General features: G+C 41.9%; 2 protein-coding genes across 2 annotated transcripts in view; one reads left to right on the top strand and one right to left on the bottom strand.

The window, feature by feature from the left end:
• The first annotated feature begins 1,650 nt into the window (after positions 1-1,650).
• On the top strand, positions 1,651-6,196 carry XPA (xeroderma pigmentosum, complementation group A). The gene is made up of 5 exons (XM_009880735.1): positions 1,651-1,705; positions 1,821-1,926; positions 3,588-3,753; positions 4,450-4,567; positions 6,033-6,196. Exons 1-5 carry the CDS (start codon positions 1,651-1,653, stop codon positions 6,179-6,181), a joined length of 594 nt encoding a protein of 197 aa, XP_009879037.1. The 3' UTR covers positions 6,182-6,196.
• A 3,711-nt stretch (positions 6,197-9,907) lies between these two features.
• The window catches only part of NCBP1 (nuclear cap binding protein subunit 1, 80kDa), a 28,968-nt gene continuing 18,755 nt past the window's right edge, over positions 9,908-20,120 (bottom strand). Inside the window, exons 16-22 of the mRNA XM_009880722.1 lie at positions 19,022-19,124; positions 17,594-17,687; positions 14,955-15,058; positions 14,174-14,288; positions 11,552-11,695; positions 11,022-11,135; positions 9,908-10,135 (exon numbers count right to left, since the gene is read on the bottom strand). Coding sequence (XP_009879024.1) covers positions 10,022-10,135; positions 11,022-11,135; positions 11,552-11,695; positions 14,174-14,288; positions 14,955-15,058; positions 17,594-17,687; positions 19,022-19,124 — 788 coding nt within the window. The 3' untranslated portion in view covers positions 9,908-10,021. The remainder of the gene's footprint in view (positions 10,136-11,021; positions 11,136-11,551; positions 11,696-14,173; positions 14,289-14,954; positions 15,059-17,593; positions 17,688-19,021; positions 19,125-20,120) is intronic.

Raw genomic sequence — 20,120 nt, 5'->3', positions numbered from 1 at the left:
TTCCCCCTCCTTCCTCCTCACGCGTGGTTCTGGACGTGCTCCATTTCTGGCGCGTCCGATTAAAGCGGCTAGCAAATACGCGGTAATTAAAAATGAAAAATTTTAAGCCGCGGAAGTGGGACACGGTCCGTGCCCTTGGGTATCGCGCTTTTTTTCCTTTCTCCGATGAACGCTATTTCTACTATTTCTTTCGTGAACTTGAATTTTAAAACCAAAGTAAGTGTAAATCTGCGCGGATTCGTCGGTTCTGGGAATTTTGGGATGGATACCGTTTATGCCGAGATCAGAGCACTGCTGCAGTGCCAGCTTTTGTCGTTATAAAACGTGCTGACGCCAAGTTGCTGATCGTTTTGGGGGGTGGGGGGGGATTTCGACATATTGTCTTGTGATATTCTCTCTCCAAAAAGCAAATGGCGAAGTAAGGATCCCAAAATAGATTCACTTTCTTCTCTGGGATTGCCTTTGTCTTGCTTTGTTCTGCCCTGAATCGGCAGCGGGGCTGTTGGTGCAGTGTATCTCTTTGTTAGAAATCGCCACCAGATTTAATTAAGAGTATAAATAACTAGCAGCCCTACTTTTTTTGAGGGGCTAACGTTTAACAATAAATCGAGTAGATCTGGGATGCCTTTGCACTGGGGGTATTTTTGCTGTGTAATTCATGATGTCATTGTCTTAATAAAATGTCTTCGTGTTCGGGAGTACTGCCTTAAATGATGAAATGTGATGTAAGAGCATGCCTATGTGAAGTACTGAGCATTCCACTGTCGCTAGGAGGACTGAATTGGCATAAAATGTCGTCTTTGCTTGATCGAATCTGCTATAAATGCAAACGCAATTAAAAATGTATGGTGCTGCATGTCAAGCATTAATCTTCTGTTTCAGGTATTCTTAATATTCTGCAGCATTACCTCACTTTCAGATCGTGAAACTGTATAAAAATGTTAATTTTCTGCTAGCATTACGATGTTACTGTTAAAGATTCCTTTTAGCTGCGGTTACCTGAATCAGTGGTTTTTGGTGTCACATGGAACATAAAGCAGATGGTGATGACGCTGGAGGTGATCTTCCCGGCGAGGATGTGGTCAGAAGTGATGGCCGGCACTGAGATGAGTCTGGGCTTGGAGCAGTGCTGAGAGGGCTTGGGGAGAGGATTGTAGTGGAGCTCCATCCCCATTCCACTCCTAGCAGCTCTCTGGCCATCCACCTCCATTTGTGCCAGCTGGAATGGACAAGAGCCTTGCCAACTGCCTCGGGGCCTCCGTTGAGCTGGTTTAGGGAGAGGCAGGTGTGGCTGAGCTTGGAAAAAAACAGGAGCAGAGCTGAGATGACTATGATGCCAGTGCGGCTCCTGTACTGCTTCCTGCTCTACCACCCTCTTCGACCTCCATCCCCTTCACTGCTTCCTCCCGTTCCTGCTTGCTCATCCTCTGTAAATCAGGACATGTTTTGGAGGGCCGGAACGGAGGAAGCTGTAGGAGGGGATATGAAGCACTTTATGGGGAAATGCGGGGGATTTTTTTTTTTTTTTAAACAATGGCTAAGTTAAAACAAATGTGTGCATTTGAATGTTGAAATCCAATACTTAATACAGTGAACCTTCTAGCAAGAACAGGAATATTCCAGCAGAGGCGGGATTGTATGATAACGGGCATGAATTTGTACTGTATCTTTCTGGAAAACTTCAACAGAGGAGTGAAACTAGTCTGTAATGAACACTATGTGAGCTGAAATGTAAATTTTAGTAAAATTGCTTGTAATACCAACTCCAGATGCTTGTTTTTAACGTGGTAGTTCCTTAAAAAAAAATTTCTTTCCATTAGCACCTGTACTAGAGTTTGACTATCTCATCTGTGGAGACTGTGGCAAAGAATTCATGGATTCCTACCTTATGCAGCACTTTGATTGGGCAACATGTGATAATTGCAGGTATTACAAATAATCAGGAGAGGGAAGCTTTATTTTATGTAAAGATTGCTGGCTATTATTTAGTTAATTACAGCCGTTCTGTTAAATTAAAAAGGCTTGTCAGCAAAGAGACACTTTTCAGTAAAGTGAAACTTACTGAACAAGTAAACGGAAGTTGACTGATAACCTGTGTTTTCTGTTACGGAAGTGAAGAACAGCCGCATTGTCTCGTCAGCCTGTCTTAGGGTAGGGGACATCAGGAGATTTTTTACGTACCATTAGGAAACCTGATGTCTTGAGAAGAGTTGGTCAGCTTGGAGATAAGTGTCTGGTTGCAGACTAGAGCTATTCAAAAAACTGATAATACACAGAACATCGGCTTTCTGAAGTAGAGGGGGGATTAGGAGAGTGTTTGCTGTTGTAGTGAATTAACCCGAGTAAAGTTGGTACTTTGGTCAGCATGAGTGGGCTGGGCGCGTGGCAGCCAAAGGGCAGAACCCCCACGGGAGGATACTGGTGGACCTGCAGGGTAAGCAGGAGTTTGACCTTGAGCAGGAGGCAGTGGGTAGGCTGTCTTATCTTCTAACACAGAAAAGGCTCCAAAAGCCATCAAGATAACCAGGGCAATGAAACCATCTGAGCCAGCCAACCAGCAATGACTAAGAATGAATGGGTGAATGGGGGGGGGGAGGGGGGAGATGGCAGCTAGGAGTTTGTTCGGAGAGCTTCCCTGCATGCTGCAGGGAGTGGTCGGGGTGTGCACATGGTGTAGGCGGTTCACAGTCATCAGAGGTAAAGTGCTGTCTGGTGAAGGTAAGATGGGTGGAAAAAGGATGTGAAGGAGAGGTCTCCGAGCCTTAGGACTGGTTTTCCTTCAGGCTAAAAAGCTCTTTCAGCTGAACATGAGAAATTCCTTGGTGCATTAGCTTTTACTGTGAACTTTGAATTCTAGTAAAGCTGCATTTACAGCAGTACTTCCTTGATGACCGTTGCTGGCACTTAACCGTTTGGCAGATTGTTCCGGCTCCAGCAATTCAAGTTACACTTCGGTCAGGATTGCGCAAATGTAGTTTTGTTCATTAACTCATAAATGCTGCTGCGGTTACGCAGTTTTTCATTATCTGTCTGGTAAAAGCTACAATCTTCTAAGCTCTTTATTTTATGGTTCCTCTGCCTGCTGTCTTGCATTTAGAAACAAGTGCTTTGTTGTGTTGCTAATCTGTTTCACTAATCTGTTTCTGGGATCTAGAAGCATATGGAGTGTGTGCATTCTCAGGTGATCTGACCTGTCTCACATTACACATTCTTTCTCTCTTGACCATGTGTCAGGCTTGTACTTTTGTCCTCTTGAATTGCATTTGGGTTAGGTGAATACTTAAAATTATTCATAGTCCTTTTAAGTTTCAGTTACTCCCCTTTGTAAGAAAATAGAATAAAAGCCCTTCTAGAAAAACAGGCTTTTCAGCCTACGTTTGCTCAAATGGGAGAATTTTTAAACTTAATTTCAGTAAACCTATCCTGCAGTTTAGCTAGATTGTTGGAATCCAAAGTTATTTGCATACATAAAAACTGAGAGGGTGAGAGCTGCCTGTATTTCAGGCATGTTAGAAGTGATGGGATCTTAAATGTTAATAATGTGGTTTTCAGGTGTAGCTTTCTCATCGTTATTTTACATCTTCCAGAGATGCTGAAGATAAACATAAGCTTATAACAAGGACAGAAGCAAAAGAAGAGTATCTTCTTAAAGACTGTGACTTAGACAAGCGGGAGCCAGTGCTCAGATTCATTGTGAAGAAAAACCCTCATAATTCACGATGGGGTGACATGAAACTTTATTTAAAACTACAGGTATAGAATCTGCTAGCGCATTTCAGACCTCTTTTTACTTTTGTACAACTTTGGTAGCCAAAATGGTGTCACTTCGGTTCTGATTTCTGAATTATTTTGTCAAAGCTGAGTATATTGTGCGTAGCTTGTGTTATTTTCTGTATAGTTTAAATACAGAGCCTTGGTCTAAATGCATTTAAAATGTCTGTGTTGGAGAGGATTTTAAAGATGTTCAGGGACCACAGCCTCAGTGGTTTGCACTGTTACAGGTCATGAAGTGCGTGGCCTTTCAGTGCTAATCTGAAACGCGTGAGGCAGCCGCTGCTGCGTGTGGCCCTTTGTAGCTGCAGCCTTCGTGTTAGCTGCTCAGCCCTCAGAGGCAGCAGGAAAGGCCAGTAGATTCTCCAGGGCTCTTACCATTTCTTGTTTGATACTTTTATAGGAATGCGGCTGCTTTAGGGGAACATGCCCAAAATTAGAGCTGGGTTTGACTTTCCTGAGTAAGTTAAATCTAGCCAATACTAAAAACCAATGTTGCATCTTAGCATGCAAGGAATGCCATGTTTGCAAGTCAAGAGCAGAGAGACAGATGGGAGGCAGAGGCAAGATTGGGTTGGCTTGTGTATGTGTAGGGTTTTTTTTAAAAATCTGTGAGTTAGAATAGTTTACTTCTTTCATTTCAGGGCAAAAAGAAACACATTTATGTCCATTCTGTAGGTAATCAAGCGTTCTCTTGAAGTCTGGGGTAGTGAAGAATCATTGCAGGAAGCAAAAGAACTCCGCCGTGACAGCAGAGAGAAGATGAAACAGAAGAAGTTTGATAAGAAAGTTAAAGGTAAAAGGTTAAACTTATGTATGCAGTACCTGAATTAAAGTACAGTTCTGTTTGAATTTGTTTCTGCATCTGACTAAAGTATTTAGAAAATCTTCAGTGTGGCAAAATGGAGGTTTTCCAGAGCTGTGTGGGTAAGCCCAGAGCAGCTTGGTCTGACCTCATAGCTGACGATTTTGGGCAGAGGGTTAGACTGTAAGTCTGAGGACCCTTCCAACCTGAATTACCCTGTTGTCCTATAGACATGATGTAAGTGACGGAAGTCAGTTGCAGTGGTTCATTACGGTGTATTTAAAAATTTTTGGTATGACTCAGAATGTGCCATAGATTGTTCCTGTTACTTTTCCTGACTTGTGGAGAACATGAATTTTTGTGGCAGTGGGTTATATTTCTGTCACGCATACACTTTCAGGTGCAGTAACTGTAAATGAAGGTAGAAAATGCCTTTTCCCACTTTTCACAGTATTCCCAGCTGCTATTTTTGCTGCATATTATCCTTGTTTTTTGCTGATAAATTAGTAGTTAACAGTATTCGATGGGTAGAACTTCTGAAAAATACTTTCAGCGGGGACACGCTAGTATTTTAAAAAGGATGGCATGTTAGTTTCTTAGCAAGAGCTGTGGCTTGCCACAATGTCTGTGCTGCCCGTAGCACCCATGCTTCACTTTGGGTCATCATCCATAGAGGCGGAAGGCCCAAGCTGGGTGAACTGGTATTGTCTGGAGGAGGCAGAACGTGAGACTGAGCAAATAGACCCTGTCCTCGCCATTGATGTTCAGCGCACAGAAGGACTGGCAGCAGACTGTAGCCAAGGTGCCAGGGTTCTGTGCAAGTACAGGTCTTGACGTGACAGAGTTTTTGGCTTGAATGGCTTGGCTCAAAACATGAACGCGTTTTGCTGCTCGGTATGCTTGCCACCCCTCTTGCAACATCCGGATGGTATCTTGGGCTCAGCTGCCAGCCTGTGCTCTCTCGCAAACCCGCTGACTTCACTGCGGCTGCTGCAGAGGCAACTCGCATTATTGGGCATAAAGCTTAGAGAATGCCAAGTCATTGGGGAGGCTTACTGTGAGCTGAATGAGAAGTACTCTTTCTTGGTCGTGTAAAACAATGAAGTGTTTTATAAAAACTTTTCCCCTGCATTCCACTTACCCCCTTTTGGATACCCTTGAATGGCTTCATGTAAAAAGGCGGTGGGCAACACGTACTTAGTCCAGATGGAAAATCTTCTCCTGTGAGATCCTGCGTTGGTGTAGTTCTTATTCTTTAAAATATGCAAACAAGGTGAAGATTGCAAGGCAAGTCAAAGCTTGTTCTTGCAGTAGCAGATTCTCACACAAAACTTGCGGAAGACAGGCAACAAGCAGATCGTCATCTGTAGTCGTCAGAAAGGGGGTTAGCTTGAGTTTTATTAACCATTAGTTGAGATTTATTAAAATCTTGAAATTTTCTTGTATTTCTCATCAGAACTCCGCCGTGCTGTGAGGAGTAGCTTGTGGAAGAAACAAGCTAGTATCCATGAACATGAGTATGGACCAGAAGAAAACATTGATGAAGACACATATAAGAAGACTTGTACTGTATGTGGCCATGAATTAACTTATGAGAAGATGTAGCATTGATCTGTGGTTTTCTTGTGTCCGTCCCCCCGTGTCCCCCCCCATCTTTTTAATGGTATTTTGTATTTAAGTCAAATAAATGCAAATTACAAACAAGCTGTGGCCAGATTCTGTGAATAATGATGTTCCTTAGTTGTTAAGAAGCTCTGCACAGAACAATAAGCTTTGGCTATTAAGCTAGATCTTGGGGTAGAATGTAACACATTTTTAAGTTTGATAAATTGGTACCTTGTAGGGCAGAACATAAGTTGGTATAATTCAACTTCATATCCTGGTGAATGTAAGGTGAACTTCCCACTACTTGTCTGCTTCTCTTACTCCTTTAGAGGAGGAAGGCACCATATTTTGACCTAACTAGTTTCTGGTTACTGGTGCTGTGGGTGGGTAGAGGGCAATTAGCTGATAAAGCGCCTCCTCTGGAGGTTGGAGGCTTGTCACGAGGCAGGATTTGGGAGGAGACTTGACTCCATTAAAGGAGAATTCTCTCAAAAGGCAAGCTGCGTGCTCTTGAGGAAATTCTGACACATCTCTGCCATGTTTCATAGGGGAGAATCCTTAAGTGTATCCTCCTGCTTTTTTCGTTTCCCCAAGTTTTGGAGCAGAGGCCAAGGTGGCACTTTGAATACAACTTCACCCTTTTCATTTACAAATTTCCGACAAAATGCCTGTCCCCGGGGGGTGGGGGAGAGTAGCATTCCAAGGTAGATCTCTCAAAGGGAGCACAAAAGATGAGTGCTTTCAGTAGAGGGTGGGTTTACTTCACACTCTGCTGTTCTCACAGCTGCTGTGGAATGCAATAAGCTCTAGCCAGCAGTTTGCATTTGTTTGCCATTGTAAATAGGGCTGATCTCTGTGAAGACTCAGGAGACTTAAGGGAGCCTGGGCCACTGTGGGTGTGCAGAACTGAAGTGCTACAGGAGGAGAGAAGGTGTCTGGGAGGGCAGATAATGGTCCCACTAGTAGGCCTTCACTTCTCCAACTCTGTCCCATGACGTGCCTTCCCACCAAAGGCAGAGGACTCGGGGCCCTGCAAGGGCTGGGAAAGTGGCACATAGGGTTGGCTGGGGTCAGGGGGTAGATCCTGGCAGAGTTTTTGGAGGTAAGTCCCCCAGGTCATGGTTCCATGACCCAGTGGTGTCCTGAGTCCCAAAAGTGGCTGCCAAATCTCCTACCTGTGGACAAGTGGCAGCAGCCCACCCCTGCCTCACCTCCTGCAGCAGCACCGCCCAGAAGATGAGAGGTGGCAAGGCAGAGGGAGAATTTCCACACTACCAAAGCTCCTGGCACCCAGCAGCACGCATGCTTGCCTCCCTTGGCTGCGCAGGTGGGGCAAGCGTGTTAGATCAGGCCACAGCGCAAGGCGGAGAAGGCTTGTGGGTTAGTCAGGGTACCAGCCACAGCACCGGGGAAACGAAACTGCTCCAACCCCGACTGCATCTAACACTGCTTTGCTTCAGCGACACCCCCTCCTCCCCCAAACAGGTAGGACAAACACTCCCAGGAGCAACCTGCTTCACCTTCATTTATTTTTGTCTTTAATTGTGCACTTTTTCCAACCCACACCACATTTCTACAGCGTCTTTATACTATCCGCCACCGCCTGCTTCAGCAGTTCCAAGTTTCTCCAGTTAGCTGCTGGTATCGCTAGGGAAGCGTCTTGTTCTCTTTCCTACAGATCCAACCTGTTTCCCAGTCAAGTCAGGTGTACACCGCTGGACCTAGAAAGAGGGGAAGGTGTCCAACAGACTCAAGAAATGTACTCAAAGTCCACGCTCACCATGGAAGTCAAATCAGTTTGGAAAAACATTGCTATTTGGTTTATAAATCATAGGATTATGCTCAGGCATTTGCAACTGGATCCCCAGCACCCGCGTTTGTGAAGGCTCAGAGGAAGTTACAGGTTTGCAAGTTTTAACTGCATTATCAGTTTTACAGAAGTCACATTTATAGTCAGATCCCCACCATTAGTTAATATCAGAACTCTGATATTGATCCGAGCCAGTGAAAAAACTATCAAACCCCAATTAAAACCTCTACAGTATTAAATGTTTCTTAAAAAAAACCCAAAAAACAACTATTTGATTACTCAAGAACATTAACACAGAAAGATGTGAAGCAGAAATCTGCGCATAACTGACAAAACCCTCGCGTAAAGCAAATTTACAACAATTGACAGTATACCCTGAAAGAATGGAGGGATCAGTCAAATCAGAAAGGGTAGGCGGAGAAAGCAGGAGTAACAGATCTAAGTCTATGAGGACATTCCGGGTTGCTACAGGCCACACACAAACTTATGTCAACACTCAAAGTAAAGTTCCATTTTTTACCCTCCTTGCTCAGTCAGGAGGTCAACTGGTCAAGGTATGGATGAAATGCATTACTAGGTATAATACTTGAAAAAATAATTTGTACAGGAACAAAATTACTCAAAGCTCATCGCGTTCTAAGCTTAAACTGAATAGCACTGGGTATGAAATTCTTTAAACATTCATCTGCAAAGTGAAGAGACCATAAACAGCTTGGAAACACACTGCACACTGACGGACCTGAGCATCTATGACAGTGTCTTTGCCGTTCATCACTGCTCACCGTAATACAGACCACTCTGGTTTGGCCTTCACGTACATCGTGTTATTTGCATAACTCAAAACTAAGGCTACTCTATTTTCAGGTTGTGTTTCCCCAGTCGCCTGTGAGATATCACTTAATTTAGCACCAAGATGCTTTCTGAAGACATGGGAGCCACATGCTGTCGTACACATTTTAAAGCAAAGGCAGGGTACCAGATGCAGCCACTGCAAAGCAGCTGTTACTAAGCCAGATGAGGTGAGGGCACTCGGTTCATCCACTGTCATTACCAGAAAGATTCCTGGCGTGACAGCAGGCCCGCAGGTCCGACCCAGCACAAGCCTGGCAGCCCAACCAGTTACAGGCTGATGTAAAGAAGCTGAACGCTGCCCTCCCCTTTCCCCTGGCACCTGGGGCTGGAGTTGCCAACACCCAGGTAGGGCTTGCAGTACGGAAGTCAAAAGTTTGTTCCACCAGCTCTTGTTTATTGTCTCTGTTTAGCAGTGAAGACTGCTGCCAGGAGCCGTTTATGATTCTTCAACCATACCACAAAAAGGACTGCCTTTTTCAGTTGTCCGTGAAGTTCCTCTACCGATTGTTTATAGCTACTGTAATAAGACACTAGACAATACATTTAAAAAAAAAACATATTTCGACTGTATTACAACCATGTTCTTTCAAACTGTGAAAATCTAGCTGGCTTGGTAATAAACAAATCCATATGCTCTATACTACTTTGAAAGCTTAAATCAAGTGTTTCACACGCCCAAAGTTAAGACACTTTTCCTGTGCCATACTAGAGAGCTTACCACACTGCTCACTGAGAAGGTGCATCCCCTTTTGTACTCACAAAACACTATGAACTGTTTCTCATTTCTGCAATTCCTTTGATCTAAGGGCCAGGCAGAGGTAAGAAATTTTATTGTTTGGCTTTTTTTTTTTTTTCTTCTCCTGATTTTTTTTTTTATATAAACAACAGGGGAGAAACAAAAATACTATCATGATTTCAAGAGTAAAACCAAATTAAAAGACAATGAAAAGAATTCATACTTCACTTCATGTCTATCCCCTATGAGTCGTATCTTGTAAGGCTTATGATGCTTACACAGTTTGCTGTTGGTTAGAGTACTGTATCGTTTTATATATAAGCACATGAAAGCCAGTTTTAGTCAAAAAAATTCTTCCATCCCCATGTCAAGTTTTCCCGTTAAAAAAGAAAAAACTTAAATTTATTAGTCCTGCAGACAAGACTCTGCTGGTGAATAATCCTCAGGCCTGCAGAGCACAGAACTGCTGAAACACAGCCAGTATGTGGTGGTCCAGTTCAGCTGTAAACAGGAGGTTCTCCAGGGTCACCATGTACTGCTGGATTATCTGGTGGTGCTGGCAGATAAAAAACAAAACACAAACCTTTATTGTTTTCATTTATATTTATATAAGAACAGGCAGAGAAGTCAAGATACATTACTAATCACAGGTCAAATGTTTTCAACATAATTGTTAAGCACATCTCATTTCCACAACACAGTAGCCACTGACAAGAAAAGCATCATGCAGAGCATCTACCCACTGGCAAGAAGAAAGCATGTGCTGAAACCCTGTCTTGAGAAGCACTGCTCCCTGTAGCTCTTCACTCCCGAATTGTGTGCAGGATACCACATGCAACTGCAGAGATATCCTAGGAGAATCATGATATTTGCGCTCCTCTGAAGCCACATCTGCTACCAGGGAAAGGTGGAATCACAGCACCATTCCCATTCTTCAACATACCTTCTGCTCACACAGGTATAATTTTTCTATTACTATCACTTTCATCCAGCCACCTGTGCTTGTTACCTGATTTAATACAGAGCCAAGAATCGAAAATTATTTTAAACAGATATCTATGCATCTTATTAAAAGAAATTCTGCAATATTTTAATCCACTTATTTAAAAGATGTCTGTATAAGTATTCCTGTTCGCTCAGAACGTTGACCTTACTATACACACAGAGTTAGGAGGAGCTCAGCGAAATTCATAATCACATCTCGGTATCTTTTTGCAGTGTGCTCTCAGTGTGGGAATTAATCAAGGACCAGTCACTCCACCAGTCTGCGGCAGAGATGTGGCCACCACGAGTTTATGACCTAGCCCCATACGAGCCTTCAGAGAAGATGTGCTGCTGCCACCTACTGCTACTTCCGCAGAGCGCTCCGTTCTCCAGCCACAAAACCCGTCTATGCAGCGTGCCCCTGCCCACCGCCTTCCAAACTGAGAAATAACACTTACCTGCAGGAAGATCTGCTGCAGCCTCTCTATACAGCTCTTGTACCACGGTGTAAATACATCAATTCCACCAGTTTCACAGCGCACTAAGTGCTCAGTTAACAACATAATGAAACGCTGCAGGAAAGGGGAAAAAAAAGACTTTTTCAGTGTCGCCAAATGAAAGCAGGATCCTAACCTCAGGTAAGAGGATCTAAGGGACAGAAGCTTTTAATAGTAATGTGAGAATAATTATTTTGCTTGGCAAACACTGAATTTAGTAAGCAAATAAAATCCAGTTACCTTCTGGTTGTTCAGGAAACTGTATGCTAGCAGAACCCCGCTGTTAATGAGCACTCGAAACTGAAGAGATCCTGCTCAGAAGCAGTCTTTGCAGGGGGATGATCTGGATTGACTCTAACCCACAGTAAACACATCAAACCCTTCCCATATTCTCATTCCAAGAAGATGCCAGAGACACAAGCGACTCTGAAAGCTTATCAATCCAGTAACTTCAAAACCTGAAAGTGAGAAGAGACTTTGCCCATCATTACCTGGAATATAACAAGGAAGAGATTCTTTTGCTCGCTTTGGGCCGACTCTACTTTCTCCTGCAAGCGCTCTATCTGCTCTTCTAGTGGTCCATCTTCCCGATCACTGCTTCGGTCATCATCGTCATCATCATCATCACTGTCTCTCTGTAAGTGACAACACCACAAGACTAAATAGCAACCTGGCTCCCTGTGGATACTGTCAATGGCCTTCGGTTCCACATGTGGAAAGGTCTGCAGAGCAACTGAAGAGCAGCAACTGAAGCTACTCTGTAGCTTGGTAAATATTGTATTTTACTTGGAAGATAATTCAGCAAAGGAATTTGGAAGGAAAAATGCCAGTGTGGGGAAGCCCTAAAAAAAATAATCAAGGTTTCAGAGAAACCAGAGCAAGCTTAAAGATTTACTAGCTTTTATTTAATGGAAACACAATAAAAGGTAATACCCCCGCTGACTTCATCATTACCAGATAACACACAGCTTTGTTAAAAAAAAAGGAGAGGAAAAAAAAAAATCCAGTGTAGATTTTTTACATTGTTTTTATGTTACTCCAGCAGGGCAGGTCATTCATTCAATGAACAGTTCTGAAGCTTCAGGGCTCCATAAAATAAAGCACTTTTGTGCATGAACTCAGATGAATCCGTCTGGTTAGCACAAAAGGAAGACTAGAGACTGTAGTCCGTGGTCTTCAAGTGGGGATTCCTTATATTTGTGATCAAAAGGAATGCTCTCAGACCAGAAAGGGTCAGGATGGAAACCAAACTACTAACTAGGAACATGGCATGTTTTCATTGCCTCGATACCAAACCAAAACACTGCAGCAACAACAAAAAAACACAAAATACCCTTAAGAACCAGACTTGGAAGCTCAGGTAACGTAGTCTTGCACAAGACTATAAGGGATATAGGAGGAAACACAGAATCTGATGAATTATAGTACATTCAAATACAGATATTGCTTTGGTCTCAAATGACTATTTCTGTGCAAAAAATACCCCTAAGTTAACAGCTCAAAACTTCAAATATTTGTAAAAGGAGCATGTGTAACTTGCAAGAAATATAGGGCCATGTGTTAACTCACCTACTGCATAGCAAATGAAACTCACAATCAGAAGATAGTTACAGCTCTGAATCAACATGAAAAATAAAAACAACTTACCAGAGCAAGTGAGAAATTAATTTTATTCTCTCTACAGGAACTTGCTTTTTCCCCATCTGCAGAGGTTTCCTGAACTCAAAATGCTAAAGGACCAATAGGAGCTAAGAGAAAGCACGTAAGCCTCGGACTCATTCTGTAGTAAGGCAATCCACTTTACGGTGCGAATATCAAAACTTGATGGCTTACTTCCTCTAACAGGAATGGTCATGCAGCAGAGCAACAGCCTGCAGAACTACTCACTGTTGCATACAAATGTTTCTTCCCAGCACAATACTCATTTAAAGTACTCAGTAATAAAGAGCTGCAATAAGAGACAAGTACAGAAATGAAAACACTGGTATATCTGTTTAGAGAAGCTCTTTGCCTCAAGTAAGATCAATGACCGCATCTAGGTCTTCAATAATCACGGGTATTTATTAACTACTGATCAATGCAGATTGAAGATGCAAGCAACTATGATGGTTATTGCTGGGAATGAAGGAAACAAGATGAAAGGGCTAGGATGAACCAACACTGGCAAACTGTGAGGTATTAGTGATCGCTCAACAGAAACTTCTGGAAAAATGACTGACTTGTGCAGGTTTCTTCAAAAACCATCATCACGCTCTGTGCCATGTGGAAGATTCTGATGTTAACTTCGTATGATGTTTTGGAGCCAGCTATGGGTTTTATGCAGGTAATCATACTCACAGACTACATACAAACACGGAATTTCTCTCTTATTCTCTGTACTCTTGATATGTCTATCAACTGACTTCATTCTATCACGACCAAGTATTACATTCAGCCAAGCGTCCTTCCGCCCGGTCTTTTGCACCTGCCACAGGAGACACTCTCTCACCCCATTTTACTGTCACTCTTGGGACAACAGAACACAACAGTGGCTGCTTCCTCATCTGTTTGTTATGTGTAGTAACCCAGATCATGCAAAGGTACTCAGAAAAATAAGGTGAAAGAAGGAAGTGACAGATGCCAGTGTCAGAATCCAGCAGCACCCATCAGAAGAACAGTAACAGCCAACTTTTCAATGGCAAATAGCTGTTTCCGTGCACTTCTGCATGGAAGCCACAAGAGTACTCTTTAACAGAACTTACTGTAATTAATTTGTAACTGTTCTTATTGTTATCTAGTAAGGTAACTGAAATCCAGATTAGAAGGCAAGTGGAAGACATGGTCATATTGGAAGAGAAACTTGTGAGGAAAAGCTTGAACAGAGCAAATACGTATAAATTCCCTCGAACATTTTACTAATTCTCAGGTTATAGCTACTGTTATTATGGTGGACTGAGAACATGCATCCAGTTTTTGATATTTTAGTGCTACAGATGACCACATGTCTGCAGATGCGCTTCCAGATAAACATATTTATTCAGTCCTTCCCCAACCCAAATATGTGTCAGTCTGACAGCATGCTGGTTTGTATAACTTAGCTTAAAATTATTAAAAATTACAAACAAATTACTCACTCTTTTGTGCTGCCTGGCCAATCTTGCCTTAGTCTCCTCCAGCTCTTTGTGAATCTTCAGAACATGCTTATTCATCTTACGAATTGTGGAATGCAAGATCTCCCAGATATAAAATCTAGGAAAGACACAAAGCTCAAAACACTACATTACACACTACTCTAAGATACAAAACTAAATGTGTTTTCTTACAGAAAAATTTATCTGGGGGAATTTAAAAACTTAGTATCATCTAAGACACCTACTAGAGTGAGCAAACGCTTGGCACATAGGAAAGCATACCTTTAATGGAAGAAAGCTTAACAATAATTTCTTTCCTATATTTTGTAGTACACTTCCACACCAGCATTGTATTTCATACACATACTGCAAGACTACCAACATCAAATTGACTTTGACCAAACATTCCTCCCATTCTCAAGAAGCAATGTATCAATGGCGGTACAAGTTACATACCTCAACCAAAGACCAGGGCCACATTAAGCTAGCAGCTATACAACACACAGCAACATACTTTGTCTAGAAATAGTGCCAGTGTTGTTCTGCTTTGGCAGGCTTGGAGACTACTTGCAAAATGACATGCTAGCAACATTCTTGCACTGTCATGTAAACATTCATACCCCAACTCAGACAGAAAAATGCTAAGGGACATATTTTGTAGATGGAGCAAAAGCTTAATTGTACCTTTTTCTTCCGCTGCTCAGTTTCCATAGATTAAACTATGCACCGGCCACTTAAAATAGTAATTCACAGACAAATAACAACCTAAGACAAATTCTGTTACCTAGTAAAATCATGTGCAAGCTCCGAAGAGAAGATCCAGTTTGCTACTGCAGCACAATCAACAATTTGTGTCCGAATCATCTTGTCCACAAGCACAGCAATCATCTGTATTTTGTGAAAGAAATGACAGTAACTCAAAATAAGAAAAGGGCTTGCACACGCAATCTGTGTAAAGTATTCCAGCCTCACATAAAACTAGAGATGGTTTGATGCAACTCTACATTAGTGATATTACTGGCTAATTTCAAACAGTTTAGGAAGCTAGGTAGTCTGGCCTAAAGCTGCTGAAATTAGCGAATCTGTATCAATTACATAAAAAAGCATTCTGATTTTAACAACCCTTACTACTTCCTGTGAGTATCACTGTTTGTTAACATATTTCCATACAAAAGCAAAAAATACAAGCATCATAGCTAGAAGTGAGGCCTTAGAGACACAAGTCCTAGCACGTGACATTGAAGCACTCAAACCAGAGCATATATACCTGTCAGATCACCATGAAGAAGGAGCTACTGTTAGCATACTCTGCTTGAACTGCAACAGTCTTCAAACGTGACAGTAAGCTCTTCTCTACAGCACCTATGCATTTCAGGACAGAGCCAGCGCTGTGTAGTCAATGGAAGTGCTTACTTGGGGGGGTTGCAAGCAATCCAGCAGGCAACTGCAGAGAGGAGTTACTGACTAAAGCAGTTGCAAGCTGTTCAGAAAAAAAGGCTTATCATAGTTACTCATGTGCTTGAATGCCACAGTATCTAACAACCACAGCCTGCACCCTATTTATCCTTACAACCACCCATTGTCAAATAAGGAAGTGTAACAAAGTTCCTTTTAAGGAAGGAAAATTAAAATAACTAAATGAATCATACAGAAGACTCAGCACTCAACTTTCAAGTCCCAGGATAGCATCCAATACTCTATTTGTCTTTCTCTATTGCCAGGAAGAATTTCTGATTACTGAGCATGATCTTCCAAGAAATACACACCTGGGATTTTGAAAAATATTTCACCTCAAAGTTTCTCTTTATGAAGTTACCCCTGCAACCTTACTTACAGGTCCAGGGACTACTGACTCCTATACTAAATCATTACTTGCAGCATAGATCACTCATTAGCACTACATGCCTTGCGAATGCTGCTGATAGTCTGAATGAAATCAAAGGACACTCCCATAGACATGGGAGTAGGGTGAGTGGCATGCAAACAGACTCTAGATAAGTGTCCTGCTGTCCAGGCACCATTTCTTCTGTGTGCCAGGGAGGCTGTGGACTCAGGACAAAAAAAAAAAAAAAAACCACAAGAAAGAAGTGCTTGACCAGAAGCAAAAGGCTGAACTGCAATAAATGCAACAGAGGAAAATTTAAGTTCCATGATCAAGTAGAACAGTAGACCTTCTTAACTTCTACACTTGATATTTTTTAAAGCGATCTTGATTTATTCGTAAAAATCTAACATGAGTGTTTAGTCTGCGTTTGAAACCTCCACCTCAGTTGGATCATGCTGCAATACAAAGGAATGAAGAGGGAGAGGATATGGATATTAGATTGCAGTAATGTATAATTTCTTCTGATCCAAGTAAATGGCAGTAAAAAGTAGGTCAGACTGTAGTCGTCATATTTTCAAGGTCAGTAATTTGGGTAGGAAGTTTAATATATTAAAAAAATCCTGCTTTTTTGATGGTTTTACTGTACTTAGAAGAAAGGTGACATCTTGGATGGGTAACTTCCAGGTGCTCAGTTTTTCCCCTAGAGAATGGGCCACAGGTCCAGCAGCAGATGCAAGGATTACCCCTTGTCCTCAGTGGCATCACTTCTGAAAGTGATGTGCAGCCTGTGCAGCTGTGAGGTACAGTCTGCTTTCAAGCACAATAAAGTGCAATACAAGCACACCAGTAAGCAATACGTGAAATAAATAATGCAGGCAAATTCAGCTCAAGTTCCTTATCAATTTCTATTTATAGAAGAATGACAGCTGAGGGAGAAAACAACTGCTTTGAAGAAACTGAACAGCTTAAACAACTGAGGCATTTTTCATAGGTCTTTTAGGGTGTTATTTCCTCTGGCTCAAGAATGAACATAATCATGGCACTGTCAGACTGATCTGTTCTGAACAGCCACTGACTGCAGCTCTACTCACTCTGCCCACACACAACAGTGAGTCCAACATGAGCTTTGTGGAATAACTGTATGGCTTTCACTAGCATCAGAAAAAAAAAAAAAAAGCCCTAACCCCCCCTAGTTTTCTACATTTCTAAGAATGTGGCCTGCTCTTGATATGAGATCTACATCTTATTTCAATTTACTCATCTACACTGTTTTCAAATTTTGAACAGAAACATGATTTTAGCAAGTTATTCTTTTGTACAACAAACAGCATAGTATGAATCTGAGTCAGAATGACAGTCTTTGCACTCCCTGAATAAACTCCGAGGAAGAAGTGGCCTCACTGATGGTATATATTTTATGTACAGCCTTCATTTTAGGCACTAGTAACAACAGTAAATACAATGTGAACTTTCCTTCAAATAAGATGACAAAAGACAAGTTATTTTTAAAGGATATAAAGCAAACTGTAATGTTTTTTATTAAATATGACCTCTGTGAGATGAAACTCACAAAGATACTTGACATTGTAACCTCTTACCTGTGGATGATTCTTCCAGACCTCATATACAACCCTCAGAACATGGAGTTTCCCCTCATCACTTTCAGCAAGCGTTTTGAAAACTTCATGAAACCTTTTAATAGATGTAAGTAGTCAGTGGAAGGGCTGGGATCAGGTCAAAAGAGCAGCAGATACAAGGCAAGTGGTTTAGATTGACCAAAAGAAAATTTTGTGACTATCACCAGCAATTCTTGAACAACCGGAAAATATAACTATTCTGAGCTAAAACAGGCTACAAAGGCATGACAGCTTCTAAAAGCAACTTAAATTTTAGCAGTGAACCTACTCCCTGAAGCTGGGCTATATTTCACATACTCTTGAAAGCCAGAGGCACTTTCATGCTTCGTGTGCTTAGCTATACACAGCTGGAGCAAAATTTGCTGCCTTTTGAGCCTTAGACCTTCCTCTTGACATGTGTTTCTGTAACTTTAGACACTTATCCAATCTGCCCCTTTTTTTGCAGGAAATACTGCTAAAAGCCTCTATTTTAGCAGCGTTACACTAACTGCTACACAGCATTCACAACACAGCTTATTGTAATACAACTATAAAGCATTAAGAGGCTCTTTTTGATCTCAGGGCTGCCACTATTGGTAGGCAGCAGTGAAAATACCATGGATGTTAAGTATTCACATCACCCTGCCTCTCGCACTACTGATTGCAGGTTACTACCTACAGATTCTTATCAGCATTGCCTCTATAAAGCTCCCAGGTGCATGCTTTTCTAACAGCTTTATATATCTTTAAGGACAGATAGAAAAATAACTCATTAAGATGCATGTGACTACCTTTCATGTACCAATACCACTTTGGAGCAACTTCAAAGCACACAGGATTAAAAATTAGTAATTTTATCTCATTTTGCTACAAAAGGTACAGTAAATTCTTTAAAAGTTAAAGCATATCTTTAATGGATGCACTCTAAATATTTTAGAATGGATTTTACTGTGCTTTGGTAGACAAAAGTTTACAGCAGTTTGCTTTCAAGTTTCATCTTTTTCTCTCTTAATTTTGTACATAGATGTACCTGTTCTAGTGTCATATTCACAGTACAAGATATTGTGGTGGGAGCTACCCAGTCATTCAAACATAAGAAGAAACCCTTGTTCCTCACCATAATGACCAAATCAGTAATTCTAACATGAAATAGTGTTCCAAACCTGTCTCCGTTGTTTGATTTACATCACATGGCTGTAATGTACAAATTTCTGTTAATTGCAGTGACAGATACAAGCTAGCATTTACACTACTACTCCTTCAGTAAGTAGTGTCATTAGTTGTCCTAATCATATTGCATTGCGGAGCACCTAAAACATTGCTGAAGCTTGAAGGCCAGTTCTTTCATCATGCATTTCACTGTCAGAATTGAACAGTTCTGTAACCCTCAAAATAATACGTTACACTTACTTTGCCAGGGCACTGAAAGAGTGGCTGAAAGACTTTGCAGCTAGATGGAGCAGAGTCTGAACAAAGACTTCTATTTTCAGAGGGTTGAAGGTAAATCCTTCATCTGCAAGTTATTTAAAGTTGAAACTGTAAGTACTTCAAGTAGAGCACATAAGCTACTCATAAAACTGCAGAGATAACTTATGGTTTTAACCCATTTCGCAAAAAAAATTTCATCATCAGGGTTTTGCAAGGCTGAACAGGAAGCTAGTAAAGACTTTCCAAAATGCGCAGATCTTCAAGTTCCCATTTGGCCATGGAGCAAACGTGCAGAAAGAATTCCAGGTCAGTGAATAAGCTATCAGAGACACAGCCACCCTACCAACCTATAACAGCACTGATGGACAGCAGCAGAGAAAGACCGCAAAGGCAGATGTATGCATCAAGCTGAAGGCTGGCAGACCACAAAGAAGGGAGAGTGGATTCGGAGACGGGAAGGGAAGGATGATTAGGCTACAGAGTCTGGTTATTTATGACATGGTAGAAGGATCCAGAAAGCGTGCACAGCAAATATGGGTACTAGGGGTGAAGGGTGCCAAGTCCCTTCCTGTAGCTGCAGCTACCTGCAGCTGAAGACAGGCAGGAGGGAGAGAGCACTCAGCAGTGGCTGATGCCTAATCAGGAAACGTGACAGTGGATCCCAGGGCAAAAAACAGACTGTTGCTGTTCTCTGCTTGCATAACGGAACATTTGCAAATATTACGGAAATATAAAAAAGACAACCATTGTAAAGATCACTTCTCAATTATTGCACTTCTCACCCCCTAGAACACACAGGCTTTAGGAATCAATGCTGTCTGTGGCTGCAAAGCCAAAAAGAACACAAGTGGAGTCCCGTCGTGAGTTTGTATCTATGGAAGACTACAGCCAGCATGTTGCAGTCGCAGGACTGCACCAAGGTGAGGGAGGCTCTCAGACAGGGCACAAGCACTGAATCTCAGGGGTAACAATAACAGCACAAACTGCTCTCTATCACCGAAGGCAAAGGAAATGTTAAATTCTTTCATGCTACCTCCATCAATAATCTCAAGAAAGCACACCTCAAGCACCAGGTTACTTC

Source organism: Charadrius vociferus, unplaced genomic scaffold (genome assembly GCF_000708025.1).
Source record: "Charadrius vociferus isolate BGI_N301 unplaced genomic scaffold, ASM70802v2 scaffold240, whole genome shotgun sequence".
Lineage (NCBI taxonomy): Eukaryota > Metazoa > Chordata > Aves > Charadriiformes > Charadriidae > Charadrius > Charadrius vociferus.
The sequence above is the reverse complement of the archived record's forward strand: the minus strand, read 5'-3'. Positions and strand labels throughout refer to the sequence as shown.

Bases quoted from the DNA above. Each gene is read 5' to 3' on its own strand.
- XPA (XM_009880735.1), top strand. From the start codon at position 1,651: ATGAATTTGTACTGTATCTTTCTGGAAAACTTCAACAGAGGAGTGAAA. The intron at 1,927-3,587 runs GTATTACAAATA...TACATCTTCCAG, and splicing joins GCAACATGTGATAATTGCAG to AGATGCTGAAGATAAACATA. The intron at 3,754-4,449 runs GTATAGAATCTG...TCCATTCTGTAG, and splicing joins AACTTTATTTAAAACTACAG to GTAATCAAGCGTTCTCTTGA.